We start from the raw sequence: 16,068 nt of genomic DNA, 5'->3' as shown, positions 1-16,068 counted from the left end.
CGATGACATGAATCGAAGACACGCTGGAAGAATAGTAATAAACCTCCACGTGTATCAGTCGGGGGTCTCTGAGAAGTGTTGAAACTGCTGTTGCTTGTGACTTGGCGCTGAAAGCAAAAAGCAGTACATTATCTTTACCAAAACGGTCCGATGGATGTTGGGGTCAACGAGACTCTGATTGACGTCACGGTCACATGAGCTCCAAGTCAACAACTTTGACATGGACCACAACAACTCGATAACGCTTTCAAGTTCCGCGGCACCGTTTGATTTTGTGGAAGGAATACGTATCCATGACGCTGGATGCTTGGTGGAGCACAACCTTTGCTCCAAAGACGCGACACGTTCAAGAGGGTCTTGTATAGCCAGTCAGTGGCTGGTAACTCACTGGCACAGATTCATCACCACCATATGGCTGACTTAGGTCTCCTAGGCTCATTAGGGTCAATTCTCTAGGATAGCATGGCGCTGACTTAGGCACCTAAATTGGCTGCTCGCCTCCTATGCCTGCGCTTTGGATCCATGCCAACCGTCGAGTCCTCTTCATATGCTGGCGATTAGACTTGTCCAGGTCCGATCAACCGCCGTCGTCAAGTACAATCCAGGTCATGGGTTGACCAGGGTTGACCGCGAATTTTGCTGGTTTACTTTACTCAGGCTGGCGCTGACTTCCAAGTCATGTGGGAAGCACTGGCACAAGACTCGTCGGTTGATCTCCTCTCGCCGATGTTGACAATGCGGTTTTCCTCGACGTTACGGTCTGGATCTCATCAACCCAAAACAGGTCAATGTTTCTGATTCAGCAACGCAGACGACCCAATTTGGATGGCAACATCGCTCGGTTCCGCGATCGATAGAGTGCTCCAGTATTCTCAGGCATGTGGGTCTAAGCTCCGATTGGCCCTCTTCTCGACCATAAACGAGAGAAGACCAATGTTGCCGTAATTAACTTGTGCTCATCGCGCTACAGCTGCCAGTGTCCTTTTCGACGTCATATACTACGCAATTCAAACAAATCTCTTGCCGAATGACAGAAATTCGGAAGGTTCTACTTACCACTGCGCATGCGAAGTTCGAATGATAGACAGTATCTGTTGCCAGTGTTGGTGTGAAGAGGTCCAATTCTCGATTAAATCGTGGAACTGCGCGTGGTGTCACGGTGCTCGTGACCGTGACAACAGATAACTTCGACATTCCTGCTGGTAGTCGGCTTGAGCTCACTCCTGGGACCTCATAAAACGGACTATCAAGATAATTCAGAACAACAAATCAGGTTTCCCGGTAGATAGTAAACCGTAATATGCACAAAGCACTTATAGTAATCATCTACTGGAAAACAACCAGTTGCCAATCTTATCCAAGATGTGCGTGGGTCCTGCCGTGGGACATGAGTGGCTACTTTTAGAGTTGATGTGGATGACCGTGACGGTGTCACGCCGAGGTTATCATCAACTCGACATCCATCGACTGCCCACAGGCCGACGTGTCTCTCCCCCCCTGCTCGCTCAGTTATCTCCCATTTTCCTGACCCACTAGTGCGGGTAGGAAGTTGCGCTTCCGCAATGTTTTCGAGGATAGCGACTCGTTGCTTCGTTGGGCAACGTCGACTGTTATCTTCAACCTCACAAACGACACATGCAGTCATCTCTACCTTCGACCTTTTCTCAATAGGTGTTGGGCCTTCAAGCTCCCATACTGTAGGGCCGATGAGGGCGGGGAATATCTTTTTAACGGGTGGGTGGTTCTTTTGCGACAGCTTGCTTTCGAGTTAACGAGGCCACTATCAGATCTCAAAGAACTCAGTTTACTCGATAAAGTGAGAAGTCTGAAAATAGGTTGGTCTTCGTCGTCCCTCATTCCCGTTCTGATTATGCGCGTTCTGTATAGGCCTTTATGGCTCGTACGTGGTACATCGCAAGGCTTCAGTCAGCTGAAATCCCGATAGACTTGCGGCAACTGGGAAGGGGTAAGCTCCTGCAAGAGAAGTCGACCCAAATCCTGAAAACAACCTTCAACAGGCATCATACTCCTCAAGCAATCCTCTTAGGCCTGGAAGGCAGCGACCCTGAAACCATCGATGCGGGAACTATTCCGTCACGTTACGCAAATATCCTGGAGACGGAGACGCTTGTCTTAGCAGGGACACATAAAATCCACTACTCGATGGACCGAGACATGCTCTGGCGCTGGGATCAAGTATGCGTTATGTTCCGCCCGCTTGGTGTTTCGATGTTGCTAAGGTTTTGGCAGGTTCTGAAAAACCCGTCCGGTGTTTCACATGCAAATGGAATGCGATTCAGCGCATTTGGCGAAGACGGAGAGCTACTGGCCACCAATTGTTATTTCAGGCAAGCCTAGACCTTTTGCGGCAATTCTACATTCATCTCCACTCAAAGTGTAGGGGGAGGTTTCGTCGTCAACGATAAGACTCAAGTAGACGAAAACATGTTTTACAAGTATGTCATTTCGTTTACCCTGCCGGAAAGCTTATTTCCGCAGAGGTGTCGATAAGAAGCTCGTTCACGAAGCTCGACTACACCAAGTTTCGGAAGAAGACCCTTCCGGTCCTCCGTATCCGTTTGCCTCTGGAAATGACCTGCAAGAACTCTCCAAAAAGCACAATGTTGCTAGTCACAAGCATTGATGGCCGTGGCTAACATATCCCTAGATGACGATTGCTCAAATTGTCTGGGACAATGAACGCTCTTTTGGTCTATCCGATGACGATATTCATGAAAAGGTAGGTGGTACCCTATTGACCAATTGTACATTCACTGACAGTGAAGGCAGTTGATGCGCATCTGGGGGGTAATGGACGAATGCATTCGAGCCGGTGTTTCTACTTCTGAAACAGTATTGCCTGGTCGGCTTCAGCTTCGGAGGAGGGCCCCAATGTTATATCGCCGACTAATGCGAGGGTGAGTCCAATCCGTTGGCAATGTCAAATATATTCTCAGAGCCGTGAAGCTTCTATCCTGGTATCGCGATGCCTATGTCCAGTCCTCTCATCGCGGCCGGGTCTGCTCCAGCATTAGATGTCATTGAGGCTCCCGACATCCGTTTGCCGACCCATTCGGAACCGACCATCGGCCCTAACGCGGCCACTCCCCTCCGACCTGCCAAGTCACGACCGGCGCGCGTTGTAGGGTCTTTTGACCACGCGCTCCTTCCAATGCCCCCCGTGAGCTATGCATCTCATCTTGATTCGGCTCCTTAATATTTGGTAGAGAAGCACCCTTCTTCCTGCGATGGACTTTCTCTCTTGCTACGCCATCGCAGTCAACGAAGTTAATGCTGCAGGTATATGTTTTGTAAAGACAAATTACATTATTTGATCCGTTTAGGCGGCCGGATCGTTACTGCTCCAACCAATGGTGCCGCTGGAATCATCCCATCTGTGCTCAAATACATCGTCGAGGTCTGCAGTTATTATTTTTACGCTACCTTGGCTTATTTTGTTCCTCCAGTTCGTCAGTGATGACCACGAGAAAAGCATTGTGACTTTTCTGCTGACTGCCTCCGCAATCGGTATGCTTTTCAAGCGCGCGTCTACTATCGCGGCGGCGGAGGGAGGCTGTCAAGCTGAAGTTGGCGGTACAGAATCCTGATCTAAAAACATATCTGACCACGCTGATAATCATCCAGTCGCTTGTTCGATGGCCGCGGCGGGTTTCGCTGCATGCATGGGTGGTCAGTCAATCGTTTTCACATCGTTAATTGTCTCACAAGACATAGCATCTCCCGCGACTGTGCTTCAAGCAGCAGAAATCGGGATTGAACACAATCTCGGCCTCACATGCGACCCAATCGGTAGTGTTCCCTCTCTATCAATGTGTCTTCACTCTTCTGAAGTAGTCACAGACGGGCTCGTTCAGGTACTTAACAGTGCTCATATCACCATTGATTTGACTGAAGTGGTCTTCTCAAGGTTCCGTGTATTGAACGCAACAGTCTTGGAGGTTTGTCTTATGTTGTCGAACCCAGATGTAGCTCATCATCTTTAGCGGTGAAAGCTATAACCGCGGCCCAATTATCTCTCGCCAGCGATGGCGTTTGTAGAGTGACTCTAGACGAAGGTAGGCGCACCGTCTCTGTTGTTTCGTCAAATTAACGCTCTTCTAAAGCTATCGAAGCGATGCGGTTGACAGCGGCAGATATGAGTGTAAGCCTTGTGCCTAATATCAGACGCGTGCTTATGTCTGGCGCTCTAGATCAAATATAAAGGTAACTGACTCTTGTCGCAACCAACCACAGCTGACACTTGTTAGAAACCTCGCTCTCTGGTCTTGCGGTGGGTCTGCTTTCACAACACGATGACTCTCTGAATATATTTGTGCAGACATCGGTCAAGATTCCACTTACAGTTCCCGCTTGCTAATGACACTAGACTACGCTATGGACTCGCTATATAGACAGACTGGGACAGATTACATAGATTTTGTTCACGTGACTTTGCTTCTTGCGCTCGACCATCTTATCATGGCAACGTCGTTGTATGTCGACGTGCTCTGTAGCCTCGCGAGTCTCGTATTTGCCGTCTGCTGTCTGCTTTGTGGGTATCACAGTCCTGTCTCTTGGTTGATTATCCATTGCGGCTTGTCTCTTCGAATCGAGCTTCCGAGAATAGGCTGGCGTAGACAGCGACAAATGGTACCTGAGCGGGCTCGCCAGATACGCCTCCCTCTTGTCGGCAGGAGTTTGTACAATCATCGCCAACTTCCGCCTCATCAGCGTCTTGAAATCATCCGTCCACCAAATGCTGTCGAAGAACTGCCCGCCAACACCTTGCTATGGGACTCCTTGCGCTCCATGCAGAATATCAGAAACAACCGAAACTCGCCTGTCCTACCCTCCTCCTCTGAACAATCATTCCACATCGAGCTCCAACCCAGTCTGCAAGTTGTCCAATTGCCAGTGCTGCCCAACGGAACCCACTCCCCGTCAACTGTAGCAGAGGTGACCGAGCTGTCCAGTAACATATCAAGCCGTATGTGCAGTCTGGCGTCATCAGAAGCACCAAACAGCCCTCCCCCTCCCCAGCCTATGCACTACCATCGCGTCAATCTCAGTTCCCTTCTGTCCTCGCCACCGTCCCGCAATCGCGCTGCCCTCCGTGTCGCGACACAACCTGTCTACCACTACTCTCTAGGCAAGCCGGCCGTGACTGTGCCGAAGGATGTCGCCCGTCAAGCTCAAGAGGAGTACAAACAGTTTTCAGCTCGACTAAGCCGCCTCGGTGGGGTCTTGCCGATGTAAAATCGTGGTTGTTATCTCTGCAAGACTGTGGTCTCATTGGACATTGTGTAAAGGAGCAGGTTACATCGTTTTTTGACTATGCTGTTCAGTTTCGTAGTCACTTCTGAAAATGTAACTATGCACGTGACCACGCCTACGAACTCTTCACCAGCGACGCCAGAAAGCGTTCCATTATTCTAGACACCACGCGCTCCTCGCTGGTGCCACCCTGTCGTCCAGTATTGAAATCACCCGTGCAGCCTCCATTCCCTACAAGCGCTTCTGGTCGGAGTGCGCCGACAGCGACTCGAACTCGGATGACGAGTCCTCAGTCAATGGAGCTCACCGTGTCAGGGTAAGTTGCCATACGACAATACTCGGCCTTCGAATTCATATCCACACTACAGCGTCGAAAGCTACCGAGATATTGGGACACTTTCTCCGACTTAACGGAGAGAAACGCGGCCCGGGCATTCGTCGATAAAACAGAGCTACTGCCCCATCTACCTGATTCCTTTGCTTACCTTCTTCTCCGCCCACCTCGTTTCGAAAAAACCACTTTCCTTTCAATGCTGACGCAATTCTACGGTGTTGCTGAACAAACTGAACATTCAAAGTTTTTCACTCAGCTGGAGGCAGTCGCTCATGTCAACCACAATCAACACCTTTGCTTGTCTTTCAACTTCACGTCTCTCGACAAGACTGATTCGCTCGCCATATCATCATCAATCTCCTCTAGAGTGGACATGTCCTTGCAACGATTTGTGTGGAATTACTCTGCCCAACTCAACATTGCCAAAGGCCACCAATTATCCAATGATACCGGCGAGATGTTCCAGGAAGTACTCGTGCGTCAATTCCAATATTTGGTAGAAGCCCTCATCTCACCCTATTTAGACCCGCGTCCACAGTTCTGGTTTACCATTGCTCGTGATTGTCGACGACCTCGATGCACCGTTCTTTAAACCTCCCCCGCCCAAACCAAGAGTCATAAATGAATTCGGGAATCTTGCATACAATGGCTTCGAGTTCAGGAATGTTGTACCGCCCTCCAGTCACGAAGTTTCTCGGGCTATGGACATCCATCTTTGGGAACCCTTGATCGCCAACCGTAGGACAATTCAGAAGCTCGTCCTCTCTGGATGCACTCTCGTTCAACACTCGTTAATTCACCGACTGGGCCTCACCATTCCTCCACAACTGGTATCAGCTTGTGGGTTCACGACGGGAGAAGCTCAGCTGTTTGCGGAATCTCTCCTCGAAGATTTGGAGCAGGGGGACATTGACGATATGCAAGCGTCATGTGGGAGGTATTCGTTCTCGGATTCACCTTCAGAGCCGCTCTTGCATCCTCAAAAGGTCATTTCATGGGTTCAACGATTTTCCCGCCCTGATAATGAAGACGACTCCAAAGACAAGTGCTTCGAATTGCTGTCTAGCATTCTGAAGATGTTGCCATCTGAATCGGATGCTTCTGGAGGACTTTCTCTCGTCGATGTTATGTCGTTGGTCGCCGCCGGCCACGTTGTGCCGTCACCACAAACTGCGTATTTTGTCGGTGACGATACAATTCGACCCACTTGGCAAGCCTTCATTGGAGCGGGTGCGTTGGAAAGAGACTCCCAGCACCCACAGACGCTGCGATTGTCGAACTGCCCCGGTGTCATCCCAGTGGTGTGTTCTTTCAGCATGAAACAACCCATTGCTAATCTATCTTGATAGCTTCACTCTTACCTTGATGATGCAGTGACGGAGCGATACGACCCGACCCGAAGACTTTTCTTTTATTGGGAAGATATATGCTCTCACAAACCGAATATGCTGCTCAGGTTGTTGCAGCGAATGATGCGCGACCTTGGCAAGCGTTGCTTGTTACATAACAGCGAGCTCAATCTTCACGGGGTCTTTGAGCTTCTATGGCGAAATGCAGTAGATTTGCAATCTGAAGAAGACCGACCGGAGAAGCCCTTCGTCTATCATCCTTACACGGCCACGCCAACGATCACCGAGATTCCAGCGTTTGGAGGTCAAGAAACGGTCTCGGTCGAGCTCGTCACGCTGACTTTGGCTGGACTCTGGCGTGGTGCCAACCCCAAGAACGATCACCGAGAGCCCACGCGCGATGAACTGCAAAAGCTGTTTGACATCGTTCAAGATGAAGACGAAAAGACATTGTTAGCTCGACAATACACAGTCTGGTATTCGACTCCCAATGCCATGGAAACAAATTCTGTCGAGAGTTTCATGCGGAAAGAGCCTAGCCACGTACAACTTGTTGCCATCGGTGGCTCGCATGTGCTCTACCGGGGTCCAAGGGAGCAACACGAGCCGAACGACGCTTGCGTTAATTGTGGTCATTGCGAGGAGAAGCCGTTAGATCTACCCGATGAGATTATGTTTGGCAAGTGGGAGTAGTGTTTGATGTTGATGGCGGTCACTTGATCAATATGTCGCGCGTGCGTATTGTCACCATCCCGTGTTGTGACTCGCATCATTCTCCTCAAAACCTCACCACAGTGAGAGCGCAACATAAAGTCATTATCCACGGAACAGCGTAAAATGAGCCGATCTCAAACACCTCTTCATGAGCTGGCGCGCCTAGGCGCACCATCTACCTCCGGGTTTATCTTGCAAAGATCTTCTCAAGACTGGTCTGACCTCCTCGATGATGAACCCGACAGCGACGAAGAACTATGGGAAATTGATACTAATTCTTTAAGGCTGGACCCTCTTGCCTCCGGAGTAGGGAACTTTCCTGACCATGCGAGTTCTCCTATTTACTATATGCGCTTCAGAGCCCAAAGCTTCCCAAACCTTGGCACTGTTTCCCGGATTTCTTCAAAAGGAACATCACTTTCGTGGATAAAACTCATCTCCTCTGCCATCTCCCTGACAAATTTGCCTATCTCCTCCTTCGCCCGCCCCGTTTTGGGAAAACCGCCTTCATCTCGATGTTAGGTGAATTCTACGATATTGCGGCCCGAGATCGGTTCGCTACATCGTTTGGCCACCTGGAGATGACGCAGGAAGTCATTGAGAACCGCAATCGACACCTCTGCTTGCCTCTAGGTTTCCCACCGCTTTGGGCAACCGCTCCGGACAATGTTTCGACAATGATAAGCTACAAGTTGACCCCTCAGCTGGCTTACTTTGTCCAGCGGTACCACCAGCAACTGGGAATCCTCCCGGAGCATCCGTTTTCTGCCAATGCAGGCGCCATGCTCACAGAAATTCTCGTATGTACTCAGCCGATAAATCGGTTCAAACTGAAGCTCTCTTCAGTCTCTTGTCCAAAAAGCCGAGCTATCCTTGTTCGTCAGTGTCGATGACTTCGACGCTCCCTATCTCCCATACATTGACCTTCCAAGCCCGGACAATATCTGCAATGCCCCGACTCTCTCGGAGAAGCACATCACAGAGGCTATAAACCAGCACCTCTGGCAACCACTCCTCAGCAGCGGTGATGTCGTGCACAAACTCATCGTCTCCGGCACCACTCTTATTCAGCCAGCTCTACGGGAGCGACTGGCGCTTACCATCGCTCCAGAACTTGATTTGGCTTGTGGCTTCACCCCAGAGGAGGCTCAGTGGAAACTGGGTGGTCAAGTCCCAGAAACACTGAGGAACGAACCGGGACACAACAGAATCCGGCTATATTCGAGAAACGACGATGTGGTACAGAGGAGAGTGACTAAGGACTGTGACTATGTGATGGGATGATGTAAGTAAGACTCCCAGGCTTACACCCTCCCCCACTTGAAACAAACCCATCCAGACGAAAAGAACAGCGAGGCGACAAAAATGAGCGAAGAACCAACAAGTTGCCAGACCGAGAAGAGCCCACCAAGCAGCCCACCAACCATACGACCGTCACAAGGAAACCCCCTGCAAAGCCCGTACGCTAAGCAGCCTTAGCCCGATACGCTCCAATGGGAACAAGCGAATAGACCCGAAAGAAGAAGTCGATTAAAGAGATGATAGAGTATGGGGAAGGAAAATGGACATCAAAGGCCAGTATCCACAGGGCGCTTAGTCATCATCGTTATCGTAGTCCGAATCCGAATCGAAAACCATGTCGCGGTACCGAACAGGCATGACGCCAGCCACACGGGGTGTGATCCCAACCAGGTCATCCTCACTATCTGACGAGTCATAGTCCGAGGAGCTGCACCAGCGGCGTGGGATGGCAGCAGCGACACGGCTCACAGAGCGTGCCGGAATACCAAGGGCAGGATTACCCGGACAGTCGCGTTTGTGATGTGGCACCCAGTCGCTATCTGTCGGCGTTTTACGGCAGTGAAAACAACCACGTGCAGCGTAGATCTGGTCGCGTTCGGCCTGCGTGAGAGGCGGGAGTGATGGAGCCGCTGGAGGGGCACGAGCGACCGAGGTCGGAGCAGCAGGAAAGGCGGAGGAAGCAGGGGCAGGAGCAAAATTCGAAACAGCAGGTACTGGGCGGGGGCTATTTCTAATCCACCCATTGGTGACAGCAACACCGTAGAGCCCGTTCATGAGGGCCACGAGAGCGGGGTAGCGGAGGTGGTGGACGTTGAAACCTGGAGACGAGACCGTGTTGGTGCGAAGGACTGGGTGGCAGTTCGCCAGCACGTAGAATTTGACCACCGTCTCGTTCAGCTTCCAATCACCGCCAGCCGCGTTAAGGACCCGATTAGCACGTTCAAAGCGCTCGATATACTCCGTAAATGTCTCGTTGTTGCCCTGCTTTACACCAAACACATCCAACATCGCGTCCATACGCCACGTCGGCGGGACAAACTTGTCGCGCAAGGCCGTCGCAAACTCTTCCCACGAGCCCAGCCGCTGGAGCTCATCACGGTTTGTGTCCCACCATTCCGCGACCGCGGCCTGCTGGAGCTGCTTGCCAGCCAGCACAATCAAGACAGAGACACCAAGCGTGTGGTCAGGGTTGAACGCGCGCCAGCTCTTCAGCTCGTCCTGGCAGCGGCCGATCCAAGAACGGATGGAGAGCGGGGTCGGCTCGTCGGTAAACAGCGGGAAAGTGAGCTTCGTCATGCGAGTAATGCGAGGTTGTGGGGGGAATGGAGGAGCCGGGGCAGAGTTAAGCAGGTGGGGGGGAAGCTGGTGGCGCGAGTCCGGCAGGTCCAGGGCTGAGACTGGCGAGGGAGCACGAGACAGGCCTGGGGACAGGGAGTTGGAGCGAGATGGCAGCGGCGAGCGAGAGCGGGTTGGCGACGGGGAACGAAGGTGCCGTTGGTTGTCAGGGTCCAAGGCGGCGTCGTCAGGCACTTCTGCCACGTCGTCAAGTGGCCCTGAACGATGTCGTTGGCGTTGTGTAGCAGGACGCGCCGACGCGCCAGAACTCGACCCAGCCGTCGATTTGCGCGGGTTGGGAGCCAGCGGGGGCGAACGAGAGGCGAGTTGGGCAAGCGGGAGACGCGAGGGAGACGCGACAAGACGCGCAAAGGGTGCTACGTGGCGGGAGGAGGGTGGGAACGGATGTGACAGGACGTGGGAATCCCCCGCGAACGTTCGCGCGCAATCTCCGCGACGACGTCGCTTAGCTCGCCAAGCTCGAAATTCGGCCGAAGAAGCACGGCGAGGCCGTCGGGAGGCCGGGGAAGCCGCCGGGAGCACCGGGAGATCCGCGGGGAGGCCGGGGAAGGGCCGGGAAGCGTGTAGAGGCGCAGATTTTGATGTCCAGCAGAGATAATCGGAATGGGGTTGTGAAAAAAGTGGAAACTGGGTGGTCAAGTCCCAGAAACACTGAGGAACGAACCGGGACACAACAGAATCCGGCTATATTCGAGAAACGACGATGTGGTACAGAGGAGAGTGACTAAGGACTGTGACTATGTGATGGGATGATGTAAGTAAGACTCCCAGGCTTACACTCAGACTTTTGCTGAGTCTACTCTTGGAGAGCCGGTCGACATCGATGACCTCAAGTCGTCTTGCGGGGAATATATGTTTTCGAGCACATCTACGGAGCCTCTTCTTCATCCTCAGCAAGTGAGAGAGTGGATTAGACCTAACGCGCAGTCGGACACGGAATATTCGGCGTTCAAGCTGCTCTCAAATGTCCTTTATTTACTGCCACTGGAATCCGACTCTCCCGATATACTTTCTCTGTCGGACGTGATGTTGCTCGCCGCTGGTAGTTCCATACGAGTCGAGCCAGACATTCCGAGCTTTTCCAACTACCAGCTCTCTCGTCCGACATGGCAAACACTGATCGGCACCGGCGCACTGCTGAAGGATCCGAAATCTGGGACTTATTGTTTGTCAAACTCAACAGCTGTCTTGCGTGTGGTATGTCCATTCTCCATCTAGATTCACTGTTTGATGTGATTCCATAAGCTACACTCTCGCCTCGATATTCCTTTCCTTGATCGCTATGACCGACACAAATATTCCGTGACAGCTTGGTGGGACTTTTGTGCAGCCGAGCCGGATAATTTCCTCCTGCTTTTGCAGCGAATTTTTCGGGATTTCAGTCTGCGCTGTCTGGCCCACCACAAGCACAGTGAGCCGTATCTGCACGGGCTGGTTGAGCTTCTGTGTCGAAACAACACAACGCTTCTGCCCTCAGAGCAGCCCACGAAGCCCTTTGTCTATCTTCCCTACACGGCGACGCCGACGATTCTTGATCTCCCAGCGTGTTTGCCTGGGAAGAGGATCTCACTCGAGCTTGTTACGCTGACGCTGAATGGACTGTGGCATGGTGCCCATCCCAATGACGATGACCGCGAGCCCACACGAGCCGAGCTGGAGGAGCTATACGGGGCTGTGTTGGGCGAAGACGAGGCTGCGTTGTTGGACCGACAATACAGAGCCTGGTCATCAACTCTTAACACGATGGAAACGAACACGGTGGGATACTTCATGCGACAGGAGCCTGCCCACGCCCAAGTTGTTGCTGTCGGAGGCTCACATGTTCTATACCGAGGCCCGAGAATGCCAAAGAAATCGTGTGCTCATTGTGGTCACCCCGAGAGGGTCAAGTTTAGGTTCTTTGATGACGATATCTAATGTTGTTCATTCCTCGCAGTCTAGACATATTTTGGCCACCTTGAAGCATGATGAGCATATTGGTCGATCCAAAGCCGCGGCCAGACAAGGTGGAAATGGGTGGGATACGCTAGTAATACAACAAAAAAGAGACGCTGTTCCACTAAAATGTCGTCGCGCGGGCCTCTAGATCAACCGACGGGTCCGTGAAGCTATTATTGCACTTCGTACAGACGAAGAAGAGGATCATTCGGGTCTCTTTACGTTTGGATTGGTCCTGGTAGAAAACCGCGCTGATAACAATGAGTGCGAGACACATAAAGTATCGCCGACACGTACTCTTCATGGCCACAGCTCGGACATGGGATGTTGGAGTGGGCCTATGGTCGGGTCAGGTTGACAAGATAATATTCTGGGGGAGCGTACAAGAGTTGGATCAGTTCCAAGGTCAGTCGTGACTCCGACCTGCTCCCTAACAAGAAGAGTCAGCTATGTTCGTTGTTGCGGGTGACTATGAACGCACTTTGTTACAGTGAGCAAATCATTTCGATAAACGCGTGCTCGGTTTCCTCCGTCCTCTTCGTAAGGGCAGATGCGGCAAGCATAGACCATCATTCGCCGCTGTGGGTCCGCTTTAGGATACAGCAGATTATTGCATTCAGAGCAGAAAGACAGAGATGACTGCTTGTTGCATTAGGAACGCCAGTACCAGCGCAGGCGCGCGTACCATGACGGGAGGAAGCAGACCGAGAGTGACGTGACATCTGTGACCCGCCAAAAATTATGAAGGCGAACTACAAGGTGTTTGCGCTCCTCCCGTGCATTCAACGCTCTTTTTAACGGCTTTTACGAGTTCTCCAACATTTGCGGCACAGTCTATCAACAAGGGAATGTGCTCTTCACCCCAGACGGCAACACCCTCCTCAGTCCAGTCGGAAACCGCGTCTCGATTTTTGATCTGGTCAAGTGCGTTGTCGTTCTGTGCTTGTTTCTTTGCCTGACTGATTTCAGCAACAAGTCGTTCACTCTTCCATTTGAGAATCGCAAGAACATCGCTGCAATAGCTTTAAGTCCTGACGCAAATGTCTTAATTTCCGTCGATGACGGTGCGTTTTTTTTGCGCATTCCAATCTACCACCACTCAAACCTTGCCAAGATGGCCGCGCCCTCCTTGTGAACTTCCGTAGAGGGACTGTGCTCCACCACTTCAACTTCAAGAAGCCAGTGAAAGACATAAAATTCTCCCCCGACGGAAAGTTCGTGGTTGATTGGACAGTTTTCTGTGAAACCTGATTTGAACCAGATTCATTGCGGTCACGCATGGGACGCAGCTCCAAGTCTGGCGCACCCCAAATCACCTTGCGCGCGAATTTGCACCATTCGACCTGCATCGGACTTACACTGGACATCATGACGATGTTTTGAGCATTGAATGGGCACCAGACTCAAGGTACGTCTTCTTTTTTGTTGTCTATCTGGGTCTGAGCTACTCTAGTTGCTTTATAACAACGTCGAGAGACATGACTGCTCGATTGTTCACCCTCAATCCGTTGGAAGGCTTCCGACCAAAAACTTTTGCTGGGCACAGGGACGCAGTACTGGGGGCATACTTCTCAAGCGATGGTGCAACGGCGCGTTCTCCTCCCCTTCCTTTTTGCACGAATCTGACAATTTTCACAGATATATACTGTCAGTCGCGATGGGGCTGTTTTTACCTGGAAGAAAAAAGATTCAGAATCTGACTCTGATTCCGACGAGCCTATCGCATCGACCTCGCAAGGCACGGGAAGCAATATCATCGCCAACACACGATGGGGCGTTCATAAGCGCCATTACTTCAACCAAGCCAATACAAAAGTCGTATGCACGACATTCCACGCTCCCTCTAACCTCCTCATTGTCGGATTTTCCACTGGCGTCTTTGGCCTTTGGGAAATGCCGGCGTTCTCCAACGTGCACACACTCAGCATTTCGCAAGAAAAGATTTCATCCGTTGCCATAAATGCGTCAGGCGAGTGGTTAGCCTTTGGTGCCAAAAAACTTGGGCAGCTGCTTGTTTGGGAATGGCAGTCCGAGTCGTATATCCTCAAACAGCAGGGCCATTTCTACGACATGAACACCCTCGCCTATGCTCCCGATGGTCAAACAATTGCGACTGGAGGTGACGATGGCAAAGTCAAAGTCTGGTCCACACATTCTGGGTTCTGTTTTGTCACCTTCACGGAACACACCGCGCCAATTTCCTCCGTCGCATTCGCCAAACACGGGAGTGTGTTGTTTTCCGCTTCATTAGATGGGACTGTCCGGGCATACGACCTCGTCCGCTATCGAAACTTTCGCACATTCACATCTCCCTCGCCAGTGCAATTTTCTGCCCTCGCAGTCGATCCTTCAGGTGAAGTCGTGGCTGCTGGCTCCACTGACTCTTTCGAGGTCTTCATGTGGTCGGTGCAGACAGGAAAACTGCTCGATGTCTTGACCGGGCACGAAGGACCCATCAGCGCACTCGACTTTTCGCCTTCTGGAGCCAATCAACTCGCCAGCGGCTCCTGGGACCGCACAATCAGAGTGTGGAATGTCTTTGGGCGGTCACGTGCTGTGGAGCCGCTCACAATTTCCTCTGATGTGCTTGCTGTCGCGTTTCGGCCGGATGGGAAAGAGATTGCTGCGTCCTCATTGGATGGCCAGATCGCCTTTTTTGATGTGGAGAAAGGGAAACAGACAAACGTTATCGAGGGCCGCAAAGATGTGTCAGGAGGAAGGAAGGCGGACGACCGCGTTTCTGCTGCAAATAGCACCTCCGGCAAAGCGTACAACAGTCTTGCTTATACTGCTGATGGGAAGTGCATCCTTGCGGGCGGCAACAGCAAATATGTCGTGTTATACGATGTCCGGGAAGGGGAGGGTGTGATGGTCAAAAAATTCCAAATATCACAAAACCTGTCGTTGGACGGGACTGAAGAGTTCCTCGATAGCAGGAAAGTCAACGATGCAGGAATCAACACAGACTTGATTGATTCGCGTGGCGACGAGAGCGACCTTGAGGACCGAATGGATCTCAGTCTGCCAGGAGCAAGTCGTGCCGCTGGCGATATGTCAATTCGGCGTTATAGGCAAGAAGCACGCACTAAATGCGTGAGGTTTTCTCCTACTGGGCGGGCCTGGGCTGCTGCATCGACCGAAGGGTTGCTCATATACTCCCTTGACGAAACTGTGTCCTTTGACCCATTCGATCTGTCGATAGACCTCACTCCCCAGGCCGTGCTCGACGTTCTTGGTGACGGGGAATACCTCAAATCCCTGGTCATGGCTTTCCGTCTCAACGAAAAACCGCTGATCCGGCGGGTCTACGAAGGCATTCCCCGCGGGGACATCCGCCTTGTCGCGCGCCAGCTTCCGGGCATCTACGTGCCTCTCCTTTTGCGCTTTGTCGCCGACCACCTCGCCCAAAGTCCACATCTCGAATTCGACCTACTCTGGGCCAACACCCTGCTCGTTTCTCATGGCCGACAACTGCGCGATCGCTCAGCGGAGTATGCGAGTGTGTTTAGAGTGCTCCAAAAAGCTCTAGTAGACTCAGAACAGTCTATCTCAAAACTGTCCGTTGCAAATTTTTATGGGCTGAATGAATGTCAACTGATTATTGTTTTTACAGATGCGAGGGGAATATCTCAACCATGTCCTATCTTCTAGACCAACAAACCGTTAGAAACCACGCTACATTACAGGGTGATGTCGAGATGCCTCCTATTGCAGTATAATAGCAACTGGATTGTCGTCGAGGCATTGTTGAGCCTTCAAGCCGTTTGTCAATGGACTGTGATGTAGACGGCGTTGTCGGAA

The 16,068-nt window shown here is 51.7% G+C and overlaps 4 protein-coding genes across 4 annotated transcripts; 3 read left to right on the top strand and 1 right to left on the bottom strand.

The window, feature by feature from the left end:
* Positions 1–1,448: 1,448 nt before the first annotated feature.
* MIND_00161900 (DUF1253-domain-containing protein) lies at positions 1,449–4,378 on the top strand (the record flags this gene model as incomplete). The annotated part of the gene is made up of 21 exons (XM_037358542.1): positions 1,449–1,734; positions 1,788–1,835; positions 1,888–1,900; positions 1,946–1,966; positions 2,019–2,196; positions 2,251–2,348; positions 2,397–2,456; positions 2,500–2,623; positions 2,669–2,740; positions 2,791–2,918; positions 2,968–3,181; positions 3,228–3,300; positions 3,345–3,418; positions 3,468–3,594; positions 3,646–3,690; positions 3,736–3,875; positions 3,929–3,959; positions 4,005–4,076; positions 4,125–4,162; positions 4,212–4,224; positions 4,269–4,378. Exons 1-21 carry the CDS (start codon positions 1,563–1,565, stop codon positions 4,376–4,378), a joined length of 1,851 nt encoding a protein of 616 aa, XP_037226452.1. The 5' UTR covers positions 1,449–1,562.
* A 269-nt stretch (positions 4,379–4,647) lies between these two features.
* On the top strand, positions 4,648–7,650 carry MIND_00161800 (uncharacterized protein; the record flags this gene model as incomplete). Its single annotated transcript, XM_037358541.1, has 5 exons — positions 4,648–5,252; positions 5,437–5,590; positions 5,643–6,083; positions 6,133–6,909; positions 6,958–7,650. The coding sequence occupies 5 exons, from the start codon at positions 4,648–4,650 to the stop codon at positions 7,648–7,650; spliced, it is 2,670 nt and encodes an 889-aa protein (XP_037226451.1).
* A 4,738-nt stretch (positions 7,651–12,388) lies between these two features.
* MIND_00161700 (DNA-directed RNA polymerase subunit) lies at positions 12,389–12,955 on the bottom strand (the record flags this gene model as incomplete). The annotated part of the gene is made up of 5 exons (XM_037358540.1): positions 12,389–12,518; positions 12,565–12,605; positions 12,652–12,697; positions 12,749–12,906; positions 12,953–12,955. The coding sequence occupies 5 exons, from the start codon at positions 12,953–12,955 to the stop codon at positions 12,389–12,391; spliced, it is 378 nt and encodes a 125-aa protein (XP_037226450.1).
* Positions 12,956–13,008: 53 nt separating this feature from the next.
* Positions 13,009–15,986, top strand: MIND_00161600 (Small nucleolar ribonucleoprotein complex subunit; the record flags this gene model as incomplete). The annotated part of the gene is made up of 8 exons (XM_037358539.1): positions 13,009–13,026; positions 13,079–13,191; positions 13,237–13,331; positions 13,382–13,481; positions 13,529–13,675; positions 13,721–13,914; positions 13,955–15,824; positions 15,881–15,986. 8 exons carry the CDS (start codon positions 13,009–13,011, stop codon positions 15,984–15,986), a joined length of 2,643 nt encoding a protein of 880 aa, XP_037226449.1.
* Between the last annotated feature and the right edge of the window lie 82 nt (positions 15,987–16,068).

This window comes from Mycena indigotica (genome assembly GCF_014461135.1).
Source record: "Mycena indigotica strain 171206Taipei chromosome Unknown Mind.scaff0001, whole genome shotgun sequence".
NCBI classification, from domain to species: Eukaryota; Fungi; Basidiomycota; class Agaricomycetes; order Agaricales; family Mycenaceae; genus Mycena; species Mycena indigotica.
Note: the sequence above shows the minus strand (reverse complement) of the source record. Positions and strands in the feature narration are given on the sequence as shown.